Source organism: Tympanuchus pallidicinctus, unplaced genomic scaffold, assembly GCF_026119805.1.
Source record: "Tympanuchus pallidicinctus isolate F22 unplaced genomic scaffold, pur_lepc_1.0 scaffold22, whole genome shotgun sequence".
Taxonomy (NCBI): domain Eukaryota; kingdom Metazoa; phylum Chordata; class Aves; order Galliformes; family Phasianidae; genus Tympanuchus; species Tympanuchus pallidicinctus.
This window is the reverse complement of record NW_026294739.1, coordinates 35,354,188-35,381,569: the sequence shown is the minus strand read 5'-3', so window position 1 is coordinate 35,381,569 and position 27,382 is coordinate 35,354,188. Positions and strand designations below refer to the sequence as shown.

The 27,382-nt window shown below is 39.8% G+C and overlaps 2 protein-coding genes and 1 long non-coding RNA gene across 3 annotated transcripts in view; 1 reads left to right on the top strand and 2 right to left on the bottom strand.

The window, feature by feature from the left end:
* The window catches only part of LOC128081901 (uncharacterized), an 82,393-nt gene extending 75,888 nt beyond the window's left edge, over window positions 1-6,505 (bottom strand). Inside the window, exons 1-2 of the long non-coding RNA XR_008207457.1 lie at window positions 6,411-6,505; window positions 2,388-2,434 (exon numbers count right to left, since the gene is read on the bottom strand). This is a non-coding gene — a long non-coding RNA (uncharacterized LOC128081901). The remainder of the gene's footprint in view (window positions 1-2,387; window positions 2,435-6,410) is intronic.
* Window positions 6,506-6,705: 200 nt separating this feature from the next.
* DNAJA2 (DnaJ heat shock protein family (Hsp40) member A2) lies at window positions 6,706-17,412 on the top strand. The gene is made up of 9 exons (XM_052685618.1): window positions 6,706-6,886; window positions 9,276-9,335; window positions 10,283-10,506; window positions 11,741-11,821; window positions 12,146-12,279; window positions 13,853-14,049; window positions 15,689-15,833; window positions 15,996-16,123; window positions 16,641-17,412. Exons 1-9 carry the CDS (start codon window positions 6,809-6,811, stop codon window positions 16,827-16,829), a joined length of 1,236 nt encoding a protein of 411 aa, XP_052541578.1. The 5' UTR covers window positions 6,706-6,808; the 3' UTR covers window positions 16,830-17,412.
* A 3,006-nt stretch (window positions 17,413-20,418) lies between these two features.
* LOC128081893 (borealin-2) lies at window positions 20,419-27,173 on the bottom strand. Its single transcript, XM_052685619.1, has 10 exons — window positions 27,002-27,173; window positions 26,569-26,697; window positions 26,100-26,140; window positions 25,718-25,778; window positions 25,053-25,120; window positions 24,210-24,277; window positions 22,841-22,939; window positions 21,696-21,828; window positions 21,379-21,465; window positions 20,419-20,600 (listed from the first exon to the last, which is right to left on the bottom strand). The coding sequence occupies exons 1-10, from the start codon at window positions 27,129-27,131 to the stop codon at window positions 20,553-20,555; spliced, it is 864 nt and encodes a 287-aa protein (XP_052541579.1). The 5' UTR covers window positions 27,132-27,173; the 3' UTR covers window positions 20,419-20,552.
* Between the last annotated feature and the right edge of the window lie 209 nt (window positions 27,174-27,382).

Here is a 27,382-nt window from a genome sequence, read left to right as displayed (position 1 = left end):
ATAAATAAAAATAAATATAATAAATAAATATATTTATATTTATTTTTAACTTAATTTTGTATGCACTCCTTTCTTCTTTAGAACAAACAACAAAGCCATTAAAAAAAAGAGTTTCTATTGCCTTACCTTCCCCCTTCAACAAATCTTTAATATGAAGTCATAAATTAATAATTGTTTGAGTGGAAGGGATGCAGACCAACTCACAGTTCTTTTTCCCCTGTTTTCCTTAGAGTACAAAGGTAACAAACATAGAAATAGCTACTTAGAGTTTTAAAGTTAGAGAGGACCCATAAGGGAGTTCTACTATTTCCCTCTGCTAAGTCACACATTGTTCCCAAAGGCCAAGGATTTTGTTGGTTTTTGAGAGAAAGGCAGATATCTCATGGTTTCACATATTGTCCACATTATTAACTTCATGATGGATAAAGCTATTCACATTTTAGCTTGTTATTCAAATATGTTTCAAAATGGCATTTAGACAGGCATTTGGTGAAGTTCCAGACTTTTGCTTCTGTTGAAATCAACAGTAAAACAGATTAACTTACTTGGAGCAAGACTAAAGCATTATGAAGTTGTAATACCTGTTAGAACAAAAACAATGTCACAGAAGTGTGTGGATCGTTAAAATAAAAAAATCTTTATATGAGAACAGAGTTGCCCTTTAGTGCAAGATTTTGAAATAACACTCTTAAACGGGTCAAGAAATACTGTTCTAAGTTGTAATATTGTTTCATTCCACAAAGCTTCAAATGTGATGATTCTCTGATTTTATCTAAATGTGAAAAACTACCTTGTAGATAAAATTACTCCAAAACAACAAACTCAAGACATTAACATTTTTCTATAAGAAATAAAAAGGGAAATATAAATATTTTAATATAGAAGGGTGAGGCATTACTGTTTTGCAGTATTTGCACTCATAGAAGTAACTGCAGTGAAGTATTTCATGTAAACTATTTTATCTGAGATAGAATGCGAGCATGAAAAATATGAAGAGCTGCTATCCCACAGGTTCTTATAGATTCCTTAATGCATTTCCTAAATACTGACTAAAAGGTAATGTGTGTAGCAATACTGTGATTCTTGGCTGCAATAAGGTTAATTATAAACATAAGATATAAGCACAGAGGAAATAGTCACAAGCCATCGTGATGTTGGAACTCAGTCCCAGCTTTCAGGAATGTGTTTATCTTGTCGAAGGACAAGGTTCTGGGAAAAGCTGGACTGGCGTCTTTTTAAGACAGCTGCTGATACATTATTGGTAGACTAACCAGAAGATTTTGTGAGTTTTGTTGGTTGTTTTTTGTTGTGTTTTTTTTTTTTTTTTTGTTAAGAATAAAAAAGCTATAAATACCAGTCTTCTATAGAATGTTTTCATTATTTTCTATGTATGTTCTAGCCTCAAAATACAGAGCTAGCTATCTCTTTGTTGACTCCTTTCTGCTAAAGAGAACACACTCCTGTAGATGCACACGCTCAGAGGCAAGAGAGAGAAGCCATATATAACAGGCTTTTTGCTAAAGCATTCTTAAGTCTACGTATTTCTTCATGCCTCAGTTGCCATTCCCCCTGGTTTCCCCTATGTAAGTACTTCCATTTTCCATGTACCTACCCACCCACCCACCCTTTCCTTCAAAAACCCTGTAATAGCACAACTCTGCCCTGGCAATAAAAAGTCCTCAGTGCTTTTGCTCAGAAGTCAGGCATTATTTGTCTGTATTTTAATGGCATGGAGAGGAATTAAACCCTATTTAATTGTTTAGGGATGATTATATCCGGATGATTCTCAGATGTGTTACCTTTTCTGAATAAACATTACATGAATTTTCTCCAGTTATCTACTCCAATGCTCTCCCTCTTGTTCTTGCTTCAGCCTTCATACAGTCTGTTCAGTACTACACAAAGTACCATTTTACTCCACTTTTGGTTTCATCAAGTATACTCTACACTTAGAGGGCCTAGCATATTTTACAACAGTTACAGTACAATTTAGGAGAAATATAAGCAGATACAGAGATACTGTAATAGCGTCCTCTTGCTTATCTTACAAGAAAGCATTCTTGTAAATCTCCTTTGAAACAAAGTTGTTTAAAAATTGCCCTCAGTTAAATAGAGGCAAAACACCAAACTAATAACCAATAATATCTTTTTCTTCACAGAAAATGCTTGCATGTATTACAGAAAACAGGACATAATAGGACAGATTGTTTGAAGTACATAGTTCAAGAATATGCCAACTTTAGTTACATCCAAATTTTAAGTATGAAGATTTAACACCTATGAAAATCTTGCATATGTATTACAAAATGTAGCTTTTATCTTAAGAATGTCTTTAATCCTGTGTTGTGAGAGTTACTGGTAGTAAAACTGAAAGATCACATACTTACAGCTCAGATGTTCATTGTATATTGAATAGCACAGGGATTGTTGCATGCTGGGAAAAACAAAACAAAATATTATGTAAAAACATTAAGTGCAAGTGTAACTCACATATCAGATAACAACTAAAAATAACAATAATTGGCAAGGCAAGTTCTCATTATGTCAAGGGCCTTACTCACATCTCAGCTGTTACATGTAATCTACAGCCTAATAAACTGAAATACTTTTTCCAAGCACTGGAAATCTTACTTAAAACGTCTTGCCTAGTCAATTTCCAGCAACACTGAGATGTATTACTAGATCAAGAAGAAAGCTGGGACTTGTTCAGGAATTTAAACAATTAAAGAAACTGTTAAAAGGCTGGCAGTTTTTTTTCATAGTAGATCATTATGAATTTTTCCCCAAAACTATCTTTTTATGATTATGAAATATGAATTTGAAATGGCTCAGTTCTCTTGTGAAAAGTCAGCATACACTTGAGATGTTAATCAGTTTTTGCACTATCCACTCTTTGCTCTTCTTTACCAGTTAACAATGTGACAATTCTCCCTCGGATATCCTAAATATAGAAAAGGGTTATTTCCATCCCAAAATTTCTTACCAGTGTTCTCAAGACTTTAATGAATCTCTTTGAAAAGTAAAAGAAAATTCTCTAAACAACAACTTTTGTTTCAAAGTTAATGCTTTGATTCCTTATCCAAACTAATTTTCACAATACCTCTGCTTGCAATTTACACTGGTAGAATATATTTGTGTTAGGTAAGTTCTGCAGCCCATAAAATTCACCCCAAAGTAATTTTAAATAATAATAATAGAACAAATTCAGCTAAAATATTCTTCTAACATTTTGATGTATTTTCTAACAGCTGTGCCCTGCTACAGTAGCAAGCAAATGTCATACTGCTGACTAGGCTTTGGTGTGAGATTCAGCTAACTGAACAAAACTGGGGAAACTAAAGCACGTAAGATTGAAAAAAAATAATCACAAGAAACTACAAATACTAGTGTGAGATACTGTCCAAAGTCCAGATTCCTCTCTGAGGGTGGCTGGATTCTATGGGTGGTTTAGTGGGAGGTACAGGTTATTGGAAAGGACTTTTAGGAATTAAATCATATAAGGCTGATGACACCTAGTAACCATATCAGTAATAGGACATAAGGCTCACCTTATCCAAGTAACTGTATCTAAGTAACCCAAATCTGGGTGTGGATGTAGCAAAATTGGACCTATGGGAATAATTAATTAGGGGTAATTGTTTATTTTGGAGGAGTTGAGGATGGAGAAACAGGTGCAAGGGAAGCAAAAATGAGGGCCAGGAAAGTAGAAAAGGAATGAGGTACACAAATCATATTACTGATGCTGCCCAGGTACCTGCCAGGCAGCCCTGGGTTTTATCATCAGATGTGGGGCAGGACAGTAGACAAGACAAGACCTCTTGTTCTGACCACATGGTAAGACTCAAACCTGTTTCTCCACTCAGAAGAACTGGAGCAGGGACATGCTCCTCTTAACCAGCAACAGTTCTGTTATCACTGCAACTGACTGCATGGGCAGCTGCCCACCACTTCCTAACATGCTCTTCGGTTATTGGATCTTAGAAAGAACATTATTTGGAAGTTTCAGCTTATGTTCTTGAATGGTTTTTTCTTTTTTCTTTTTTCTTTTTTTTTTCTTCACAGTGGAAAAATGGTAGAAATCAGACATTGTGCATAATACACCAGCTGCCTAATCAGATCAAATTTGAAATAAAAGAATATTTAAAGAAAAGACCAAGTAGGCTCCATAGCTTTTAGTGTATGACTGCATTATTCTTCAGGAGTATTTAAACAAAACCCATTACTATTATTACATTTAAATTTGATTGTATAGTAGTACTCTTTAAATAGAAGGCAACAGTGCCTACTTACACACTCAAGTGACTAGGAAGAAAGACTATGTTAAACACATAAGATAACTTGATAAATTGTTAGGGAAGGGGTGGGGATATATTTCTTTAACAGTAAGGTAAGGCTGATCTCTCTCTCTCTGATTCTCCAGTGACAAACACAAACAATTCCTATTTGATTTCTAAAGAAGCATAACAAAATGCTTCAACTAAAAGAAAAGAAATTCAACTTGTTCCATATAAAGAATGCATAAGGACCTGAAACACAAACCAAGTGTGAATGATCCCTCTTAGAGCCTGCCTAAAGCCAGATCAATACTTTGCAGAGCTGAGAACTGTGCAATCTATTTAAAGCAAAACCTCATACAGCAACTGCTGCAGTTTTAACATTCCGTCTTTTCATCACAGTGTGTGAGTTTACCTAATCTTAGAAACTATATGAATAAGCTAAGGGAAGGAGAGGAATGATAAAGAAATTGAAACAAACAAACAAAAAAGAACCATACAAAAGACAACAAAGACAATGTACAAGTGCTAGCAAAAAGAAGTGAGGGACATTTCAGCTATGTGCCTAACAAGTTCTGTCAGTACAACTCATGAACAGTTGGTAGAAGCATAGCACCTGCTGGGTTGAGCTAAGTTAGCTCTTCTGATCTCCAGCTGCTGACATTTTGCTTTGTTTTTTAATGCAAAGGCACAAATGCATATTACTCTATGGTATTTTAAATAGTGTAGGTACCAATCATACTGATTCTGTTTAGCTTCAGATCTGCAGAGCAAAGTGCTTCCCTACATCCTCATAACTTTTCTTCCTACCTGACTGCCCACTAATAAGAAAATGCCATATGACAAAAATAGTAATTTCTAGAAGCATATAAATCAGTGAATGCAATGCAAAATCACCAGGGCAGGTAATGCATGCCAGACAGTTTGTATATTAGCTGACAAGTCTAAATGCAGCCTTGCCAAAATAAAAGATGAATTCAAGTAGTGCAAGACACAGGTAAGCTGAACATTGAAGCCTTACTAGTGCCAGACGTCAGATGCATATGTTAAACCATAGGGTTACTGAAGGCTGTGCAGACAGCCTCTAAAAATACTGAAGAAACTTATCTCTCCTGATTTTTTTTTGTTCTTTCTTTCTGCATGTCTCTGAGCCAGATGATAATTGCAGTTCATGCGGTGGTTGTCCCAGTAGCTGTTTCTGCCCTAACACTTTTCTCCCTCCAATACTAGTCTCCATTTCCCTTTGAACTGCCACACCTACAATACCACAGCAAGTATTACCATGATGTACTAAGCCAGGTTATGCCAGCCTTCGTAAACACAGTGATGGAATTCAGGGCTCTGTAAATATCAGCCTAATGAGCAGAGAAACCACCAGCAGATGGCTCTTCCCAACTGCAGCCACTGCAGTCACAAGCTGAGGTGAAGAGATGAAGTCGCTCTCAAATGATGAGGAAAGAAGCCTTCAAGTGCTTCAATCTGTTCCCCTCAGGCGAAAGGCCCATTCAAATTTCTGCACCTTAAATACATGAATCATTTCAAAGTACCTTTCCCGCACTTTCACCTGGGCCAAGTCTCTGATCTGCTCCTGGCAGACCTTCCTCAGGGCCCAACACTGCTCACCTCATCCCAGACACGCTCCAGGCATGGCTGCTTGGCTGAGGAGGGCACTGTAGAGAACTGGCCCCGTCCCGCTCCTCTTCCCTCTGCCAAGCACCTGCCCCAGGTTCCAGAGCCTTCCAGCAGTCGCTGCCTGAAGAGGGGCTGATGACCAGGAGTGCAGTATGAGGAAAGGCTGGAGAAGCCACACTCCTGACCAGGTTTGAGGGCCGAGGTTCTAATGAGGCCAAGCAGGACATTTATTTGCCATCTGAAAGCGGTGCCTTGCCGTGGCCTCAGCGCCACTCTAGCACAACTCACTTCTCCGCACCACTTCAAGCCTAGCATAGCAACTAGCGCTTTTTTAAGATCCCATAAGCAGAGCAAAACACGAAAAACACAGAGCAGATGGGTACCCGTGTTATTTATAACCACCGAAGCCTCGGTAATACACCCTGAAGAAAAATCGGTTGGTATTTGAGGTCTGACAGCACGAGGTGCCCTCAGAGACGCGCCCCAGCAGCAAGGCGCAGTCACCTGTGGAAAGGCGGGCGCACAGGCACTGCAACGTCGGGTTCGAAGCGACGCGGGGAACGCCGAAGCCTCAGCTCCCACGCGGAACGCTCCACACCTCCACTCGCCCGGAGCGCGGCAGCCCGCCCGCTCGTCCCTCACAGCCTCTTTCCGCCCCCAGCAGCGCGAGCTCCACGAGCACAGCGCCCCCCGCAGCCCCGCGCGGGAACTGGGTCAGGCGCCAGAAGCGGCCGAGGGGGCGGGGCCGCCGAAGGGCGAAGGGGGGCGGGCTTCTCCCGCGTCGCGGCGCGGTGACGTCGAGGCGTCTGCGCGTGACGTCGCAGCGGCGTTCGTCCCGCTCCCGGTCTCGCCCTCGCTGCCCCTCGGCCCTCTCCGGCCCGTGCCCGCCGTCCGCTGCTGCCATGGCGAATGTGGCCGACACGAAGCTGTACGATATCCTGGGCGTGCCGCCCGGAGCCTCCGACAACGAGCTCAAGAAGGTGCGGCGGAGGGGCGGCAGCTGGCGCCCGGGGACGGCGGGCGGTAGCGCTGCGGGGCGGGGGTGGGTCGGGCGCCGGACGGGGCCTCGCGGGGCAGCGGGCGAGGGCCGGCGGGAGGCGAGCGGGCCGGGGGCGGGCCTCGGGATGGGGCGGTTGCTGGGGGGGGGGCACGGCTGGAGGCGCCGGGGCCGCGCCGGGTCTCGCCGCGAGGCCTGAGCCCGCGTGCGGGAAGAGAGAGGCGCCCGGTGTCACCTCAGCCCGGCGGGAATGCGCGGGCCGCGCCGAGGGGCCGTTGGAGCCTCGCCTGCGGGCGGGCGGTGGCGGAGCCGGGTAGGCCTCGGGCGGGCCCCGAGCGGCACGGGGGGGCGGGAGCGCCGGGGAGCCGGGCCCTGCCGTGCGGCACGGCGGTCTGAGATCCTCGCCATGGCCGTGGGCGGCCTCTGCCTCCCGCCGCCCTGCGCGCCCGACGGGCGGGGGCTCCTCGGGGGAGGGGAGCGGCGCAAAGCGGAGCGGGGCTGCGGCCTCCCCATTGTCTGTCCCACGTGTGGGCCCGGCGGGGTTTCGCTTTGCTCGAGTCCGGGCCGGGGGCACCGAAGCGAGGTGATAAAGAGGCAAGGAGAAAACTTGGAGCTGGGTCATCGGTCTAACGACGTACCGCAGGCATTTCAGTACGTAGGGTATGAACCGCTTTCCTGTTTCCCCCCCAAAAAAATTTTACCCCCGTTTATGCGGGAGGAAGGAAAATTAACAAGCAAGTTTACTAGCAGTGACCTGCTTCCGCTGATGGGTGGTGCTGCCACAAACAACCGCGTTACCCAGCATGCACACGGTAGCTTAATTTGTGCAGGGATAGGCAGTGGCAGTGTCGAAATAGTGTTAGTGAGAGGTGGTAGGAGGCTGGCAAACAGCATCAAGCACTGTTAACACCATCAGGCACTATTTTTTCCTTATCAAAGTCTCTTAAAGGTGTTTTCTCTCCCATACAACTGAAGAACTTGCAGCACTCTTTTACTCTATGACCTCTGCTGTTCTGTACTCGTTGCTATATGTTGCACTTGTCAAGGAATGTACCAACTGCCTTGTAGCACTCAGTTTGTCCCTCTTATCCTCACTGAGAGGCCATGTGGATGCTTCATTAATCTGATATTTTAATATCAGATATGAAAGCAGAGCAAAGAAAAAAAGAAATGGATAATGGTTTTACTGAGAATCAGGAGGAAAACAGCCCTTAACAATGATTAGTTAAACTAACCTGTATTAAAGCTATGGTAGGTGTCCATGTAGCCTTGATTCTGGATCTTTTTCTCATTAATTAAAAAGAGGTTGCTTGCTCAGGGACCATGAATGATCTTAAGGATTGCTCTAAAATGCTGTGCTGCTATAAGCGAAGACATGAACTCTTCCCTTTAACAGTCACTACACAAAATCCTTTTTAGCTGATATGATATGTAGATTTTCAGTTGAATTTTTCAATGATTTTAGTGCTTAAAATACAAGGAAAAGATGTTTTTATTACAGTTCAAGTTTGTGAAAAGTTAAGCCTTGTTACTGATGGGTAATTTGTACTATGAGACCTATGACTTTTGCTCTTTACTCTTAGCGTATTGTAGAACATTTTGCTTCTGATATTGATGTTCTGCTTTGTCTTATTAACTTTTTTTAAGCACAGCATACTTCAAGATAATCAGTAAAGACATGTAACTTCAAAATAAAGGAATTTTACCAGGCGTAAAGTTCTTCTACAGCTGTAGTTCCAAAGGGAGAATTTGGATGCTCAGCTCTACTCAAATGTCATTTTGAGTCATTTCTGTTAACAATCATGGGGCAGACATTGGGAACTGATGAGGTGGGGTCAGGGAGAAGATGCGAGAAATACCCAAATTGTAGAAGAAGTCTTGTTACTTGCTTTGATCCTCTAAGCTAGGAACAAAGTGATGGAGTACTGCTAAAGAAAAGGTCATGGTCTTAAGAACCGAAGCACTGGTCAAAAAAGCATATTTAAAAATCTTTGCAGCCATTCTGTCTGCTGTTTTTAACAATGAAGTAGAGATGGTGTACGTTCTGCTCATGTAACTCATACTTAGTTCAGTATGAGATTGAATGTTTAATTATTGGTAGGTAAGAAAAAAAATTAAATGATTTTTCTTGGATTAGTGACTGATAAAATAGGATGAAAAGCTGAGGCAGCCATTTTGTTCTTAATGTCTTGCTGTGATTGAGGAGACATAGTAAAATCAGAATTATATACCCCATTGAAACGTGACTGATATCAAACATTTGTTTCCTCATTTTATCAGGTTTTTCTTTCTCCTTGGAAGGCTAGTTGAGTCTCTCAAAGAAAGTACAGATGACTCAAAATTGGAACTAATTTTGTATCTCTTTCAACTAGGCTTATAGAAAGCTGGCCAAGGAATACCATCCTGATAAGAATCCAAATGCAGGTGACAAAGTAAGACTTGTTTTGTTTTTATATATTTTTTTCATTTAAACTCCTGAAGTTTGCTGTTTCAATAGCATCTAAAGACCTGAAAAAAGTGTTGGGGGCTTGGTGTTGCAGATGGCTCAAAAACAGTAAGAACTATGAGAGGGAACAGTGCCTTCTCTACTTATTTCCAATCTCAGGGCATACTTCGTGACAGAATGCAGCAGTTAAGTCAAATTCGTTGAGAAGGCAGTGCTGAAAGAATTGCCTCTTCATCTGCCAGTGTCAGCTGACACTGACATCTAGCTACATGTGTATTTGAAAAACATGAATAATCTGTTTTCTGGGCCCATATTTTTTTGAAAGTAAAATATGTGAAGATGTGGGAAAAAGTACTTTTGGAGGGACTTGAAATTGCAGCATAAAACACACCACATATATGAGAAGTTTGGATCAGATGTACTAATAGTAATTTTTAAAATGTTAATTAAGTTGACTCAGTTGATTATCCCTATCAGAAGTTCTCAAGATTGCTTAGAAGTGAACAGGGATGACTATGTGAAGATAAGCTTTGTTTTGTGGACTGATATGTTAAAATGCATTTTAAAATAGGAGAACTGAGCAACTTCTAAAGCGCCTGACAAGTCTGACAGTCGATATCATGTGTGTAACTTGTTTTTGCCTGCTGGCTACTGCAGTAACCTGTGGTTTTGTACCTGTTAGTAAGACTGTCTTGTGCTGGGCCCAAAAAGCAAGTCAGTGGATACCTGCAACAAAATGTCATGTTTGATGGGAAGGCAAGATGTAACACAGTGATGCCTAAATCTGCTTTCCTGTCTTACTAGGATGAGGGTGGAGAAGGTTTGTGTTGTGTACCATCCTCATCAGGTTTTCATGCTGGACAGGGAACTGTAGCAAAATTCTCACTTAGTTAAAGATTACTGTGCACTGATGTGATTCTTTCCTTTTTCTAGTTCAAAGAAATTAGCTTTGCCTATGAAGTATTGTCAAATCCAGAGAAACGTGAGTTATATGATAGATATGGAGAACAGGGCCTTCGAGAAGGTAGTGGTGGAAGCAGTGGAATGGACGATATTTTCTCCCACATCTTTGGTGGTGGATTGTTCAACTTCATGGGTGGTCAGAGTAGAAGTCGTAATGGTAGAAGAAGAGGAGAAGATATGATGCATCCTCTCAAGTAAGTATCATAATGCTGAAATTAATGTAAATATTCAACTTATCTGTACTCTTATCTGCTGCTGGTTTATATGTTTGTTGTGCACCCCAGGTGAGATTATGCAGTCTGCGTCTCCTTTTCAGACCTCTGTGTCACGTATAGTCCAGAAGGCAGTTAGCTGGTTTTCAATAAATGGTTAATCATGTAGGTTATCTGATACTTTGATTTGTCTCAATACTAGCCTGTAACAAGCCTTAGTTAATGTCATTTTCTTGGTGTTACTTCTCAGTTATGTTTGGAAGTTCTAATCTGAAATTGCATTAAGTAAACAAGTATTGTGTAATAGCTGGACTCTTTAGGTATTAATGCTCCTGAAAGATTTTAGCTAACTTGCATTCGTAGCTGACTGTCTGGAAGTATAAAGTATGTAATTAATGGGAAATTCTTTAAAAAGAAAAAAACCTTCAGAAACAAAACCAAACTGAACAACATGCTTGAATAGCACATGACTGTTCTTCACTTACAGTTAAAACTAATATTACTAATTGCTTTAGTTTTGTTTTTATTTGTAAATGCTAATGCTAGGTAACCTTTTCTAGTTTAATATACTTCAAGTTGAAACTTCTGTCCAATAATGTGAAACTGGGGAAACACTGTTCGTAAGCTTCTCTCACTTTACAGAGGTTATTAGAATTTGCTCGTATATTCAAGGGCATCTAAAAATGAACAAATGTAAAGAACTGTATAGCCTTGGGGACTTGTTAGTGTTGTTCTTTCTGCCTCCTCTCCCTCAGTATCTTGTGTTTTCCAGGGGAAAGTACAGTACAGTAGTAAGTAATCTTCTCATGTATGTATGCTATAAAGGCCTCCAAGATGATCTAGAGAGAGGAGGGCTTCTCACTTGCTTCGTAGAACCTCTTTGAAAAAGAAAACTAAAAGATCAAATGTGACTGTGTAGTGAAACATAATGTGCTATGTTAGCTTGCTTCCTGTGGAGAAACCCAACTAACCAATTACATCATAGCTTTTCTCTTAAGTGATGTTCAGGACTGTACCTGTATTCATATGTATAGAACAGTTTTTAATGATTCCTTGTAAAAGCACAGTGGTACTTTTAAAAAAAATTTTGTTTTAACAGCAGATTTAGTCATTATGAAGAACTGTTTTTCTATTACTTGTCCCAGCAGATATTTTAATGATGTGGAGAAAGAATATTGTTAAATGATAACACAGGAGAAAATGCTTTATTTTGCAGAGTCTCTTTAGAAGATTTATATAATGGAAAGACAACTAAACTACAACTTAGCAAGAATGTCCTTTGTAGTGCATGTAATGGGTAAGTTCGGTTCTGCTTGCTTTATTGACATGTGATACAGTGAAGCATCTTCTATGTCAGATCTTCATCAGTATTTAACTTACTGAAGTCTGCTCTCAGACTCAAAATCGTTTATTTGTAATTTCATGGGGTTTGAACTACTTGGGGGAGTGTGTGTGTGTGTGTGTGTGTGTGTGTGTGTGTGTGTGTGTGTGTGTGTGTGTTTGCCAGCAGGGACACCTGACTCATTGGCGGTGCAGTCAGGCATGTTAACCTACTGCTGTAAATATTGTTGTACATTTCTGAAAGGCTTGGTTTTAATGCAACTGGTGTTTTCTATTCTAGTCAAGGAGGGAAGGCTGGAGCTGTTCAGAAATGTAATGCTTGTCGGGGTAGAGGTGTACGTATCATGATCAGACAGCTGGCTCCTGGAATGGTTCAGCAGATGCAGTCTGTGTGCTCTGACTGCAATGGAGAAGGTAGGTTGGCTCTTTCATATTCCTCATTGCACTTATAAATATGTAATAAAAATATATAAATATTTATCTTGTGTGTTTGGGAGAACTGCTGCATAGCTTTTCTCATAGTGAATTACATCTCATCTAGGAAAGCTTTTCCCCTATGTTGTCATGTTGTCAGATAGGTGTCTGGACCCAGTATGGAGAAGTCATTTTACTTAGAGCAGAAGCAAGGCTTAATGTCTGGAATGCTGAAAGATGACCTGGAAGCTTGAACAATAGGGATTAATTGTGGTGTTTTGTTCTTTTTTTAATTTGTGTTGTGTGGTGGTGGTTTTGTTTCTTAAAGACTTAGATGTGAATTTTACTTGTTGCTATTACTCTTCCATTAAAGAGAGCAATATTTTTGGGGTGGGAGGAGGGATTAGAAGTTTTTGGTGTTGGTTTTTTGTTTTTTGTTTTTTTTTTTTTACTGTCTTAGTCTCCAAGGATATCCAAGGATAACAGGTTTAGGTTAAAACTAAAAACCTAAAGTTAGACTTAAAAGAAAAAAAATACTAAGATACCCTTTGCTGACTTTGTTGTTTTATCATCACATGATATGTACTACATGTGAATCCTTTTTGAATCTTCTGCAGTTTGCAGAGTAGTAATGCAGCCTTGTAGATAGCTTTGCTTTTGACAATACCTGACATTAAAAAGAGCTGTATTTCATTGAAATATTTTACAAATGATGTTTCTGAACATCTTGTTTCACAATTCAAATACATAGTTTCAGTTGGGTAGGACAGACAACTTAAGTTGCTCTGTATAATTACCCTTCAGTTTGCTGGAAAAAGTACTTGCGTTGCTAAAGGTGACAAACAGTATGAAAAACTATTCACTGTCAGGATAGTATAGGAGTGGAGTCTTATGTGCCAGGCAGTTGTAGATAATTTCTGTGGGACACCATTTATTGCTCTTGTATGAAGCCGCTTTGATCAGCTATCTTGGTATGTGAGGCTCTCTCTAGTTTTACTGACTGCATTTATGTAGTGCTTAAGGGCTGCAGTAGAATGCTGCAGAATGGGGCTGTTAGCAACTTTCACTGTTGTTAACAGAACAGAATTAAGCTTCTGAAATTCAGTGAAGTAGTTTGAAATTGGTATTGTGACTTCTAAGGAAGAGTGGATGCTGCCACTCCCTCCTTTACAGTGATTATCCTGCAATATAACGAAGAATTTAAAAGTAGTTTGTTTTATTTTAAAGAGAAGTTGAATGGTAAGGATACTGGAGTTGAGTTTGAACCTAAGGAACAATGCAAGCTGCAAACCTCACCTTTTGTTTTGTCTTCTGTGTCCAAAATCTTTTGAAGATTCGTGATAAGATTGCTTGGAAGCTTTTATATATATCTTTGTGTTCCCTATTTGTTCTTTCTTCCCCTTTTCCCAAGTACAGTGAATAGAATCTGGTTTTCTTCTTGTGATGGATGTGTAAAGCAACACCTAAATAACTAGTTCTCTTGCGTATGTCGTTCAACTTACTTTAAAATAGCTTTCTTTCCCTTTTAGAATTGTGTACAATTATGTGTTAATCTCTGAACTTGTGTCTTCAGGTGAAGTAATTAATGAAAAAGACCGCTGTAAAAAATGTGAAGGGAAAAAGGTGATCAAAGAGGTAAAAATACTTGAAGTCCATGTAGACAAAGGCATGAAACATGGGCAAAGAATTACATTCAGTGGAGAAGCAGATCAGGCTCCAGGTGTGGAACCAGGTGATATTGTCCTGTTACTCCAAGAAAAGGAGAATGAGGTAATGCCTTTAAGTTTATATTTTAAATGCCATTTGATACATCTTTTAATATTTAAGTGATGTAAATGGCTGTATTCATGTAATTGCATGTCTGGAAGAGATGATGAATAGCCTTTAGTAATTCTATAGCAGGTAATATGCTTTATTTGTGAGCTTTTATTTGCAAGTGAGGACCAGAGGACATGTGGATTTTGGTGTTTCTTCATGCTAGTGAACATTAATCTTCTCAAATAAGCTCACAATGACTTTGCTAGATTTAGTCACTGTGCAGAGCTGTTCAAGACATTAACTTCAATCTACATAGCTTGTGGCACAAACAGTGCAAAGTGTTGATTTTATTAATGTCTTGTGACATCACAGGAAACTCCTACTAGGCTGCAGAGATGGTGCTTTCTGTGTCCACTATTGTTGGGCTCTGGAAATTTAACACAGAATGCTGATACTATAACTAGATCATTTAACCAAGCACTAGGAAACAAGATTGCTTTATACTAGCTTGGTTCATTCTTATTGTATTCTAGTGTGTACATATTGCACTTCTGAATTAAACATTGCAGATGACCTTTTTCTGTCCTAGACCTCTACTAAGGGAAAGTTGGGATGACTTCTTTTTTAATGTTTTGTTTGAAAAAGCCCAGTTATTACTGTGAAGGGATAAGATAAACTTTGTGATTTACTCTGAAGGAGGAAACTATTAAATGGACTAAAAAAAGCATTCTGTTGCCTCAAAGAACTGAGGTACAAATTTCTAAGTCATTATCAGCTTTAACTATTTGAAAATTTGTAAGCTTTTCAGTGCTGTGGACAGCTATTCTATTGAGACCTATGTGTAGTTTATGCATTCTTCTATAATACTGGGTGAAACACAGCATCACAGTTACTTGGTTTGTCGTTTTTGATAATGAGAACACTGTACACATACAAAACATGTGCATAAAACCATGAAAGTTCATATGGTAGACTCCATTTCTATCTTAGTCTACTAATGAACTGTATTTGGTTTTACAGCATTAACTATTCTGAAAAATACTGAAACTTTGTGTCCTAGTGAGTAGAACTAGACTGATATTCAGTCAAGCTTTTTGTGTTCTTAAAATCTCCCTTGAGGTGGGAAAGGAGGTGGAGGAAGTAATACCTTTGGCAGCCTACTGGTGGACAAACTCACGTGTATTCCCATTAAAAATCCAAAGTGGTGTGGCTTAAAGATCTCTTAAGATAGCTGTGGACTAATTGATCAAAACCCTGCTCCATAGGTAGCTAGCTGATGGAGATATCAGCTACTACAATAAATGTTGAGAAATGAAAATGTGGTTTGTTTGGTTTTTTTTTGTTTTTTTTTGTTTTTTTTTTTGTACCATGGTGTAGGAGAAGCAGTGTCAAACAGTCCTGAATTTTTTGTTTATAGCCTAATTTTTGTAGAAGGTCTTGGGGTAAAGGAGTACTGCTGCTTTACGGGCTGCCTTTTTATGTAATTTGAACCTTTTGTCTTAGGATGTCGTGAGGTGTTTGTAAGGTGCACGCTTCCAAAGTGTGTTAAGTAATGTCTTGAAGTTTTAGGAACAACAGTAAACTCTAAATACAGTCTTGTGAGGATATGATTGTAGTGCTAGAAAAGATACCTCCTGTTTTCTGTTTTCAGGTGTTCCAAAGGGATGGGAATGATTTGCATATGACGCACAAGATAGGACTTGTTGAAGCACTGTGTGGATTCCAGTTCACATTTAAGCACCTTGATGGGCGTCAAATTGTGGTTAAATATCCTCCTGGAAAAGTAATTGAACCAGGTAAGTGTGAGGAGATAAGGACTCCTTTGACTGTGCTTTTGTTGTTCTTGAATATCTAATTCCATTCTTGTTTTGCTTTTACCTGAGCCCAGACTGGAGAATTGGGTGGGGCAGGACTGTTTCTGAAGCAGCATTCTGCAGATTGGTTTCTTACCCTTACAGGTTGTGTCCGTGTAGTCAGAGGTGAAGGAATGCCACAGTATCGCAATCCTTTTGAGAAGGGGGATCTTTACATTAAATTTGATGTTCAGTTTCCTGAAAATAACTGGATTAGCCCAGAGAAGCTTTCAGTAAGTAGTCTTTCGAGCATAAATTTGGTAGTTTTATTGGACAGTGCATGCAAGGTGCTTGTGTGTTAGCCCCCTGTGCTTGCTTTGTAATCTGTAAATGTTAATAAATTGTTCTATTAATACTGTTCATAGACAGCATATTACTTGAAATATGAATTGAGAATTAGGTTTCTGGAACCTGTTTTTAAAAGCGGTGTTGATTTTTGGGTAGATGAGAATAGAAGGAAGAATCTATGACCATGTGATAAGTCTTGAGAGTGCAACTGTAATTACTGATTGGACACTGGTTGATAATGTGTGGAGCTTTTTCTTTTTTTGTTGTTTTTTTTTTTTTTTTTGTTTTCCAGTTATTGCAGATACTTTGGTTACTCTTAAATGAGTTATGCACTTCAGAGCTTACTCTAGTTTAGGCTTCCAAACCAAACTTGCTCCAAGGAGTCTTGATGCTGTGGGGAAGTCATCACTTTATTTAGAAGTTGGAGATGTGGTACTGAATGCGCTTCTTTCTTTGGGGCAGGAACTTGAAGATCTTCTGCCTGCTAGACCAGAATTTCCTAATGTAATTGGTGATGCAGAAGAGGTAGATCTTCAGGAATTTGATACCACTCGTGGTTCAGGTGGTGGCCAGAGACGTGAAGCTTATAATGATAGTTCTGATGAAGAAAGCAGCCATCATGGACCTGGGGTACAGTGTGCCCATCAGTAAACATTTGTCTAAAAAGTTGCACAAGGATTTTCTTTGAAATTTTGCCTGACTTGTTTTCAACAATCCAACTGGATTGTATAAGTAATCCAGATGAACCAATGGACATCTATTGCTGTATGTGTAACTTTTAAATTGGTCTATAGTATCTACAGAGTGTAATTTAAACTAACCACAAAGCTTACATCTTCATTTTGACTGTGTAGCAGAATAAAGCACTTGAAAGGAAGACGAGACTCCTTTTCACATGGGTTTTAAGTTTGTCCTCGTATCTGTGCTTGATTTTTACCAGTTTTGTGTAGATTTTAAGTTTCATATTTTAAATTCAAATTCTACATTGTAAAGTTTGTGTACAATTTGTCCTGAGGCTTGGTATTTGGCTGCACCTGCATAAGCTGCTACAAGTAGAATAAAGAATTTCATAGCCTGTATCTGTCATCTAGATGCATGGTAAATGGGCTTTGCACATAATGGGTTTAGAGCTGACTGGGAACAATGGAAGACTAAATTAGAAGTGGTTGTAAGTTTTTTCTACCATCTTGTGAACGGTTTCTGAAATAAATAAAAGCAGTTGGTGTATAATATATTTCTTCTTGCCGTGTAACTTTTACTTTTGCAGTGGTTCTGACCATGTGTACCAACTGACTATAGAGAGGTAGGTGCTTGAAAACAGAGGCTGAAGCTGCTTTAAAACCAGCTTGCAGTTTAAGAACTGTGTGTATAAATATTTTCCTTGAGCAGCAATACAACTATTTGGGTAGGGGAAGGCCACAGCCCTGTCCCCTTTCTATAGAGAAAGTACAAAGATTTCAGGCTGCCATCAAGAAGTTACAAACGTTTGAAATGAAGATGATTAAATCCCGTGCTAAATTAAATCTGTGTCTTTAAAACAAACAAAAAAAAAAAACATGCCTGGCAATCTGTAGTGATGTTAACACAGTTTGTAAAGAGATGGAGATTAGTGTTGTACTTGACAAATATTTTTTACCTCAAAACATACTAAATGTTGTCAATTTTATCAGCTTTTCAGTAGTTTAAAATTTTTCTAGGTATTAAGATGCTTAATTTTCCCAGTTTCAGTCCTATTCCTTTTTATATGCATTTAATTGGTTTTAAAAAAGAGACCTTAAATAATTATCAGGTACAGCTATCTTATTTTGTTACAGAGTTGGAGAACTGTGCATGAGTTGCTGTTCACCAGTTTGCTATAGTGTAGTTCCTCTTCCCCATTGAGTAGAAGTTGAAATACACTCTTATTTTTCTTTACAAATTTCAAGAGTGACTTTAAAAGCTTGTCAGGTAATTGTTGAATTCTTATCAGAGTGAGGTGGGAGAGAAGTGCTCCAGAGCTTTCAGTGCACTTGTAGGTGATGACATTGGAACATTGCGAAATGTGGATTTTAAACTGGAGCAAGAATAAACACTGTTTGGCTGCTACTTCAGTATTGATTTTTACCGTTGCAAGTCCTCTATTGAAGCTTTGTTTATTCTCACTTAAACTGCAGGTTTTGGCTTTGCATGAAGTCATAGTTACATAGTGATCCTTCTGGTGTGTTTCACCAAGTTCATCATCTTAAGCTGTAGTGTTTAATAATTAATGTACTTGTCTAATGCTTTCAGATACTGGTCTTCAGATTTACCTCTAAACTTTAGACTGTAAAATTTTTTTAACTCTAAAATGTATCTCTCTAAAGTAGAGGTAAATTGTTAAATTTGTGTTTTTTGGTGGAGTGGGGAGGAATTCGCTGTAACTTCTTAGATAGCATATTGAAGTGAAAGGGGGGGGAGGATGTAGATTTGATCATGATATGTAGTATGGATTATTAGTCATTAATTTAATTTAGGCTCCTGACAGTAGAATCTGACCATATTCCCAGAATTACCTTTATTCTACGCATCTCCTCTTTCTACAGAGTTTTAGTGTGGCAAAAGTCATACATAAATTTAAAACTTATACAGTCTTGACTTCAGTACTAAACTTGGGAGTAATATAATACCACTGTCAGTAATTTTGTTTGGTTTAGCAATAAACTTTATTGCTTTACTGCAGCTGCTGCCTCATTAAATAGGCCAATGTGCTTGTCCTATGTGAAAGAAGCATTAGTTGCATGTTCTTTGTAATAAGTGGTGCATTGTGATATGTAGGTCAGAGGTAGTACTACAGAGTAATTGAGTCTTCGGTGCTTCACCCTTGGGATAAACGTATCAATTGATTTAGAAAGCCTGCATCACTGAAGAAGTGCACAGCTTGTGAGTTTGGCCCGTGTCAGGGCCCAGAGACACTTTCCTAGCTGTTAATAGTCTCTCTCTCTCTCACACACACGCACACTCTAAGTTAAAATTCATGAGATCCTTCAACTAGAGCAGGCCTGATTAAACAACAGGAGCAAATTCTGTAATAGATACCACTACATTCAGACTTAAACCCACAGCTGTGCACTGTACTGGTTTTCAAAGCTATATTCAACAATACATTTTTATGGAAATTGTAGAATACTGTTGTCAAACATTCAGATTTCAGTGCTGCCTTGCAATGGTGTATGCATTAGTGTAGTATATGAGGGAACAGTTAAATCATTCATCTTGAAATACCAGCTTGTCTTCAGGAATCAACATTGATAACAAGCTGATGTGATGCTCTCATCTATTTAGGTTAATTCAAATAAACTTAATTGTAATTGGGCAGTATAATGACTGACTTCTAAATGTAGAATGTTTCATACAATTCTTAATGCTATTATTAGAAAGAAAAGCACATCTATATTCTGGTTATCAAGTGAAAATAAGATTATTCATCAGTTAGGCTTAACTTAATGTTCTTGACCAGCTTTGACTTCCTTGTCCTAGGAAGAGCTTTTTTTTCCTTAATTGAAACTTGTGACCCTTATCTCACTTTTTTTTTTTTAGAGAAGACTGAAGAAAAAACTGTTAGAAGCTAAAATTGCTTAAAATATGCTTAAAGTTTTGAAAGTGCAAGTCTTCCCTGCTGTCGTATCACAGTGAAAACATTGAAATCACTCCTAGCAGACTAAAAGCCAGGAGTATCCTCAAGTTAATGAAAAGCTTATGCAATGGTGGTCATCTTTTACTTGAAAAAGTTGTCAAAAGCTTTCCTACCAGAGAAAATCTGAGCTATTACTCTATCTTGCAAGTTATATCACAACAGAAGACTGGAAATAATTCAGTTTGTGTTAGATTTATGTCTATGTTACCAGAAAACTGAAGCTGCATATCTTAAAGTTCTGTTAAAGAACTTAAAAACCTGCATTTCATTTTAAGGCTTAAGTAAAATCTCTAGAATACAAAACATGAATAGTAACAGCAAACCAATAGCTAAATAGAATTCTTCCCTGCATGCCAGAAACAATGTAAACTGTAATAATAAGTAGCTTCCTACTTCTAGCTGTGTAGAAATATCAGTTAGACCTTAAATCTTTTGCTACTAAATCTTGCTTGCTACATCAAGGTATTTTTCCTTTTACTGTGAACTGAGCTAAAATGCCAGCTAAAGGCTTGTACAAAGGTGGAAAAGTAAAATCGCTTCCTTTTGCATTTGTGTCCTTTATGGAAACAAGGAAAAACATGGATCCCATTGTATGCTTTTATGTAAAAATATTTATTCAGCAGTACACAGCTTTATTAAGACATTGTAGATATTCTCTGAACACTTTTAGAGGAGGAAGGTAAGAGCAGTTGTGAATATTCTGTCATCGCAAGGCAGTTCCGTTAACTCGACTTAGCAGTAGCCTTTCCACATAATACAGTCAGCTCACTCTAAGGATGAAGAAAATTCACTTTAGTTCAAGCTAACAAGCAAAGCTTAAAGGAAATTAAAAAATTAGGTGCTGTAGATGTAATAAGTAAATCCCTGCTCTCTGCTTACAGATGCAGATACGCTGTTACCAAATTTGACTTCCGCACCTTCATGTTAACTTATTCCAGCCACATTCAATTACTCCCACCCACAAGACTTATCTGATTATTATCACTGATTGTCCAGATGGATACCTATTGCTCCAGATGAATTCATCTGGAAGCTCTATGCTTTGCTAAGAATGTCAGGCAGTGTGTGCTACGAAGTTCTGTTCAGCTTTATTCTTCAAAACAATTTACTTCCTAGAGCCAGAAGTAAGGTAGTTCATGTTCAAATACCAGTAGAGAATGAACAGCAGTTCTTATTCAATAATAGACATAGAACAACAGATTTTAACAAGAACTGAAGCTTTGCTGTAACTGTGTAAGCTTTTGTGGATGGGATAAAGTATGGCAATTTGCACACTGAGCAATCTAGAAGGAAAAGCTTATAATTCTGTTCTATTCCAGGTAACTGTACATGTTTCTGTAAGTGCTCTCCTACGCATTTATCTGTGTACAGCAGTTGTCCCTTCCCTGTACCTCCCTCTCCCTCTCCTTCCAATTTCTGCCAGCCAACTTAGGCTTAACTTCTGAAGAAATACACAGTTAGAATTAGCACCCAGAACATTTATCTCACATGAAAATGCAGAACTGGGTGGTGGAATACTTATATGCAAGTCTCCTGGTTTAAGCTTACCACTAGGTTATGAATGTGCTGTACTGTATCTTGATTTAATAGTTGGACATCAAAGTTACGGAGGTCTCCACCAGCCATACGGAGCGTCTAAAAACATGAAGAGAAAGTTTCAAAAACGACTCCAAACGTTTATACTTGCACTGTCAGCTTCTCTGAAAACCAGGTGCTGCCCTGCTACATTACAAAACATTGCTAACTGTTCTTCCTTGTGTTTAGCAGCTCACGCAGGGACAGCGAGAGCTATCTGCATTAGACAATTCACAGTTGAACTACTGTAAAGTATTTTAGAATTTTTTTTTAAAGGAAGAGTTTCATACCTGTCCATCAGCCAAGGGAATGTTTACAAATGGAACCATTTTATCTTGGGGTACTGATTTACTTCTCAGTATCATGCCTTGAACTCTTTCACTGGTAGGTAAAGTTCTTGATACAGCTTGTTGTAGTCCAGCACTAGAATACAAGTAAAATGTTACTATAACATTAGCTTCCTCTATTCTGCACATTTTTTGTGCAAGAAGTTTCTGCACGTGGTAGCAAGCATACCTAAGAAAAAAGCCATCTTGTTTACCTTTTTCAGTGCTGCCAAAGGACTGCAGGAAATCTAATAGCAGCATTTACTAGCACACTAGGTAATATTTTCTGACCGTGACACTTTTTATTCCTGTGTTACAGGCCTGTAAGCAGGCTGACATTTGGACCTCTCACTATCAAGGACATCCACTCCCCGATATGAACAGTGACAGAACAGTTTTGGAAAGAGAAAACTGTGCCTTGAGGCTTAAGATAAAACTTGCACTATATCTGTTCACTTCAGAGGGAAATAGCAGGACATTCCAAAGCTGCTACCTCTTAGAGGTACAGGAAATGCTGTACGTATAGAATTCCTACACTTGTTTTGTATTTTTTTAAAGGCAGGATTTGGACATTTTCTATGTGGCAATAAGCCTCTGGCATTTGTAGTAAGCCAAGGTGAAACTAAGCAACATGTTGGTTTCATGACCCAGTTAGTTACCAAAATCATACACCCTTGGGTATTTCAGCTGCCGACTTCTGTCAAAACTAAACTGTTGCTTATGTAAAATAATTGAAAACCTAAACTGTTGAAAAAGGATACAACTGTGATAATCAATTTTTTAAAACATGAGCATATTGGTCACATTTTAATCAAACATATGCTCTGAGGTTGTAGCTTAAACTCTAAACTATACCTTTTAGCAAAAGGAGAAAGGAGTAGAATGTATACTCCATTAATGTTTGTTGAGTTTTCTCCTTTTGTTTTAAAGGAAAGAAACAAACTGGCTTACTTGTGACACTGCATTCTGTACCTCCATGAAAAAGTAAGCTAACGCCCATGCTCAAAGCAGGAGCTGCAACTGGTTCACATCCCCACTACCAAGTTCAGTGGCAGACCATGAAGACCTGTTAAATCTAGATCGACATGCAGTGTCTTGGTGCTCCTTACCCTTTTGATACTTTTGGCGTGGCTTTGAAATTTGTGGCATTGCAGTCAGGGGCAAGAGTCTTAACAGCCTCATTTATGCTTGTGGAAGAGTAAACAGACCTAAAAAAATAACAGGAGTAGTGATTTATTTTAATTGCCTCCTCATCTACTTCTACTGTAAAAGCTCCAGCTTAGATGAAAATGGACAGTGAATTAGAGAACGTTGTAAGTGTTCTGTAACATATCCAGTTTATATACAATGAAGAAGCCCTCAAATAGATTCTGAGCTATACTGGAACCTAACATGACAGGTGAATGAAAGGTTTTGGTTACATTAGCAAATAAGGGACAGCTGCAATTCCCGATGTGGGGGATACTTAAAGCATCATCCCCAGCTTTGTTTCAGCATACAGAGATGATCATCTTGAGAAGCTGCTTTTTCAGTAGGATTTCATTTTACTAGTTCAGCTCTCAGGACACTTGTTATGTATGGCTGACCTGAATCCACAGAACAATTTTTTAATTTTTGACTTTTTTTTAATTGTTGGGCTTTAACTTGGTTCACAGAATTTTTGATGACAGAATTTACCTCTGCTCTTTCCTCTCTTTTCCCACTCGCATTTTGAAGACTAAAGGCATAATTTTGTCCCACTGTTACTGCACAGAATAAATGCAGCCTGAAAAGCCAGACTTCTCAGGCAAAGCAACCTCCTGTAGTTTGATTTCATCAAGACAGAAACTAAAAAAATCCCAATTCAGGAAAATAATTGTACATGGCTAAGACTTTATTTCTTTTAGGCATGTTAAGCACTGATATTATGTCAGCTGTTTTTCTCCAAATACAAATTGAATGTACCCAAATAAGTGCCAGTGGATTCAGGGATGTACACTGGAACAGGAGCATCTCAAAAAGCTTTTTCAAGCAGATGTATCCACTGTTTTTTATTCATTTATTTTAATTCATTAGATTTTATGACGAGACTTAAATATTGTCTATCCTAAGTACCACAAAGGTTATTTTGCAAGCATCTATTTCCCTGCTAATGATAACTTCCTTTCTGCTACGACTAAGGGCAAAATTATTACACAACAGTTCATTACCCATAGTAAGAAGCAACAAAGACATTTCCCTTATGTGCTGTCTTTCATGAAGTGATGTTTGTTAGTCTGTGCTGATAACACGTTCGGAACTGCACGCCATGTGGTGAGTGAGAGAACTACGTCTTTCAGCTAGATGTCAGCTAGATGTGCTTTCTTGTACGTCCGATACAAGTTACGGAAGGCATCTCTATCAGAGCATTTACAAGGCTCAAATTTCATCTACTTTTGAGAATGATTCTGTGCAGGAGTTACCAGTTTAAGTAAGTTATGTATCAAAGGTCAGGCTTACCTAGAAAGACTGTGCAGTTTGCTATTTAAACCAGAGCTCAGTGAAACCAGTGACTTTGATTTGGATACCTGAGAACGTGCATTAGACTGCAGTTAACAGAAATGGCATCTTAAGGCAAAATGATAGACATATGATAGATACTTCCAGGAAAAATACTGGAAGAATTCTGTGTTCAAACAGAACAGTTAAGCTCCACAGTGCTGCTTTTTGCTGTTTTACATATTTTAGAAACCACAAATACACATTTCAAGTTTTTTGATGTAAAACTGTACTGAATTTCAGTATGAACAAACACAAGCAATAGCTTTTCTAACATACACCTTTCCAACACATAGCCCTCTTGTAATTAAGACCTGTAACTCCACATACAAGCTTTGTCTTCATTGAGTCATCCTGGCACATTGTGTTTGGCTGAGGTACTGCACTGCACAGGACTGAGGTGGTAGAATTAATACACCTGTGCTATCTGGTTTACAGATCCATGTGGATAGGATGCACCAGTCACCCAAACATACGTCTATTTTTAACACAAAGTTGAGTTCTAAAAAAATGTTTCAAATAGTTTCTCAAACCATCAGGACTTACTGGCAAATCAGGAAAGAATGACTACTTCAGTATGTGCAATTCTGTGTGAATGAGTTACACAAAGAGCAGATAACATTTTATTATGAAGTTAATTTACTATGCAAATTGTCTTGCTTAACTGAAAATAAGCTGAATTTGAAAGAATTTATTGTTCAAACAGACAACAGGCTACTGGCCTGCCTGGTAATGGACAGAGCAGGGTTCATAGCACGTCACAACTGATTAAACCCTTACATTGTTTATTTAGAATAAACTTACTTTTTTAGGTATTTTCTTTGCAGATGTATACTTGGCATCTTCATATTCAACAATTGTAGTTACCTTAACTAGAAATGCATTTGAAAGAAAAGAAAAAGAAGTCTCACAAAGAGGCATACGTTACTTCAAACATTTTGTTTGAAGGCGATTTACCCACCCGTAGTTAGGTATCAGTGCTGCTGGGTGACGATCACTCACCTGGGACAGATTTCAAAGCCAACTGTTTGTCACAGACAAAGTGACACATCAAATAGTTAAAAGGCACCACATAACCCTTTAACTCCCAGATAAAACAACTGCATTTAAGTAGTAATGTCACTTTTATGGCATAGTTTGGACTATAAAGATGAATGTTATATTCTTTATAGAGCTTAGAGAACAGGAAGTCAATGCATAATCTGTAATGTTCTGAGCTCTCCTGTTATACTGTAGAGCACTGATAAGGCTCTCAAATCTGTCTCCTTTCACCATTTTCAGTGATAAATCTAAAGGGCAGGAATTCTTATCTCATGTTTTGGAGCACTAGAACAGCAGCACAGCACATGATCCTTGTACTTTTAGTTAAGCACTTCCCTCTGAAGTTCTCCAGGCCTAATGTTCACATTCTGCTCAAACCACAACAAGGAGAAAATTTAAGAGCAAAGCTACATAATAGAGCTGCTTGCCTTTTTTACTGTTGGTCCGTGTCACTTTTGGGTTTGGTACATCTTCTAGGGTACAGTCTGTCTGTAAGACATTTATTCAAAAAGATAAAGTGAATATTTTTTGTTCAACAGATACATTTTATCTTATAGAAAGCAATAAATCAAAAGGGCGTGGAAGAAAGTGACAGAAATGGCTGAACAGCAGTTTATTTTTCAGAAGCAGCTGTACTTCTTGCAGATGACCATAAATGTTTAGTAATGTTACTGCACTGTGGCTGGCTGTCTAGCCTTTTTTATGTCTTCTGTTTAAACAGGCAGATTAACAAAGTAATTTGTCTGAAATCTTTACAGCAGAAAGAAAAGTTTCTGGTCTGTAAGCTGTGATAAAGTTAAAAATACACACCGCTGCAGCAGCAAGGGCCACTTCCTCCCCTTCTTGCAAATCTGTGACATAAGAAAGCACAGCTTGTTTATATACTGTTGCTTGAATCATTATTATCTGCAGGTTCTTATCTTTCAAAGTATGGAAATGAGCATGTAATTCAGAACTGTAGTTGCCTAAATAATTCACCTTCACTAGCAAATCCCTTAGGACAGCCAGTGTGCAAAACAACGATAAACAAACATCCTGGGCCACTTCAGTAAGTTTTATCTGTAGAAGAACAGTAAATTTAGCCAAACAGTACACAGCCTGAATTAAAAGCAGCAATGCTCTGTGCTGCTGGAAGCCAATGCTTTTAGGTAGCAGTTTTCAGGGAAGGCACTAAACACACCTTCTGCAAAGGCTTACAGTCAACTCAAGATCGCAGAGCCTTCAGTTTGATTTCATGGCCGTGTCACCAATATTAAATGCTGCATTCACACACACTTACTAAGCAAGTCCTTCCTTTTCATCTTTCTGATGGCAGTCGGCATCTTCAGCAGTTCCACCATGAACGCTTTCTCAGCCATTTGCAAGAGCAAATCGAGTTCTTTCTTCATTTCCCGGATGCTTTCCTTGGCTGGAAACCAGACGGGCGTTTATCGCCACACGCGTTACCCGCCTCCGATGCCAGCCCCGAGGTGCGGCGGCGCCAACCCGCCGGCCGCTCCCCGCCCCGCCGTCCGTCACGGCGCCCCCTGGCGGAGCGGTGCTTCCCGCGCAGCCCCACCGTTCCGCGATCCGCCACAGCCTCGGCCGCCCCGACGCGCGCCTCACGGGACGCCGCGCGGCGCCCCGCCCCGAGCCCCTCCCTGCCGGCCGGCCGGGCCCGGTACCGCCGCCTCAGCGAGCCCGGAGGGGGCCGGCCGGCCGGCCGGCCTTACCCTGCTGGTCGAAGTCGCTGAGGAAGAGCGCGATGCGCTGATCCTTCTTCTCCTGAGAAAGGGCTCCGCGGTCGCGCTCCACGCCCGAGTCGGTGCTGCGCCGCTTGGCCGGAGCCTTCTTTGGGGGCATGGCTGCCACCTCGCGCGACGGACTCGCCCCTTCCGCCCGGAGGCTTTTTGTACGAGCGGGGGCTTCTCCCCCCTTCCCCTCCTCTCCTCTCCCCTCCCTCCGCCTCCTCTCCCTCCGCCTCCTCTCCCGGTCCCTGGCGGTCACACCCCCGGCTGCGTGAATCGCCTGAAGGCGGCGCTGCCGACCGGCTTCCGTCCGACGGGTGAGTCGTGGCCGGGCGGCGGGGTGAGGGCGGGCGGCCGCTGCCGCGT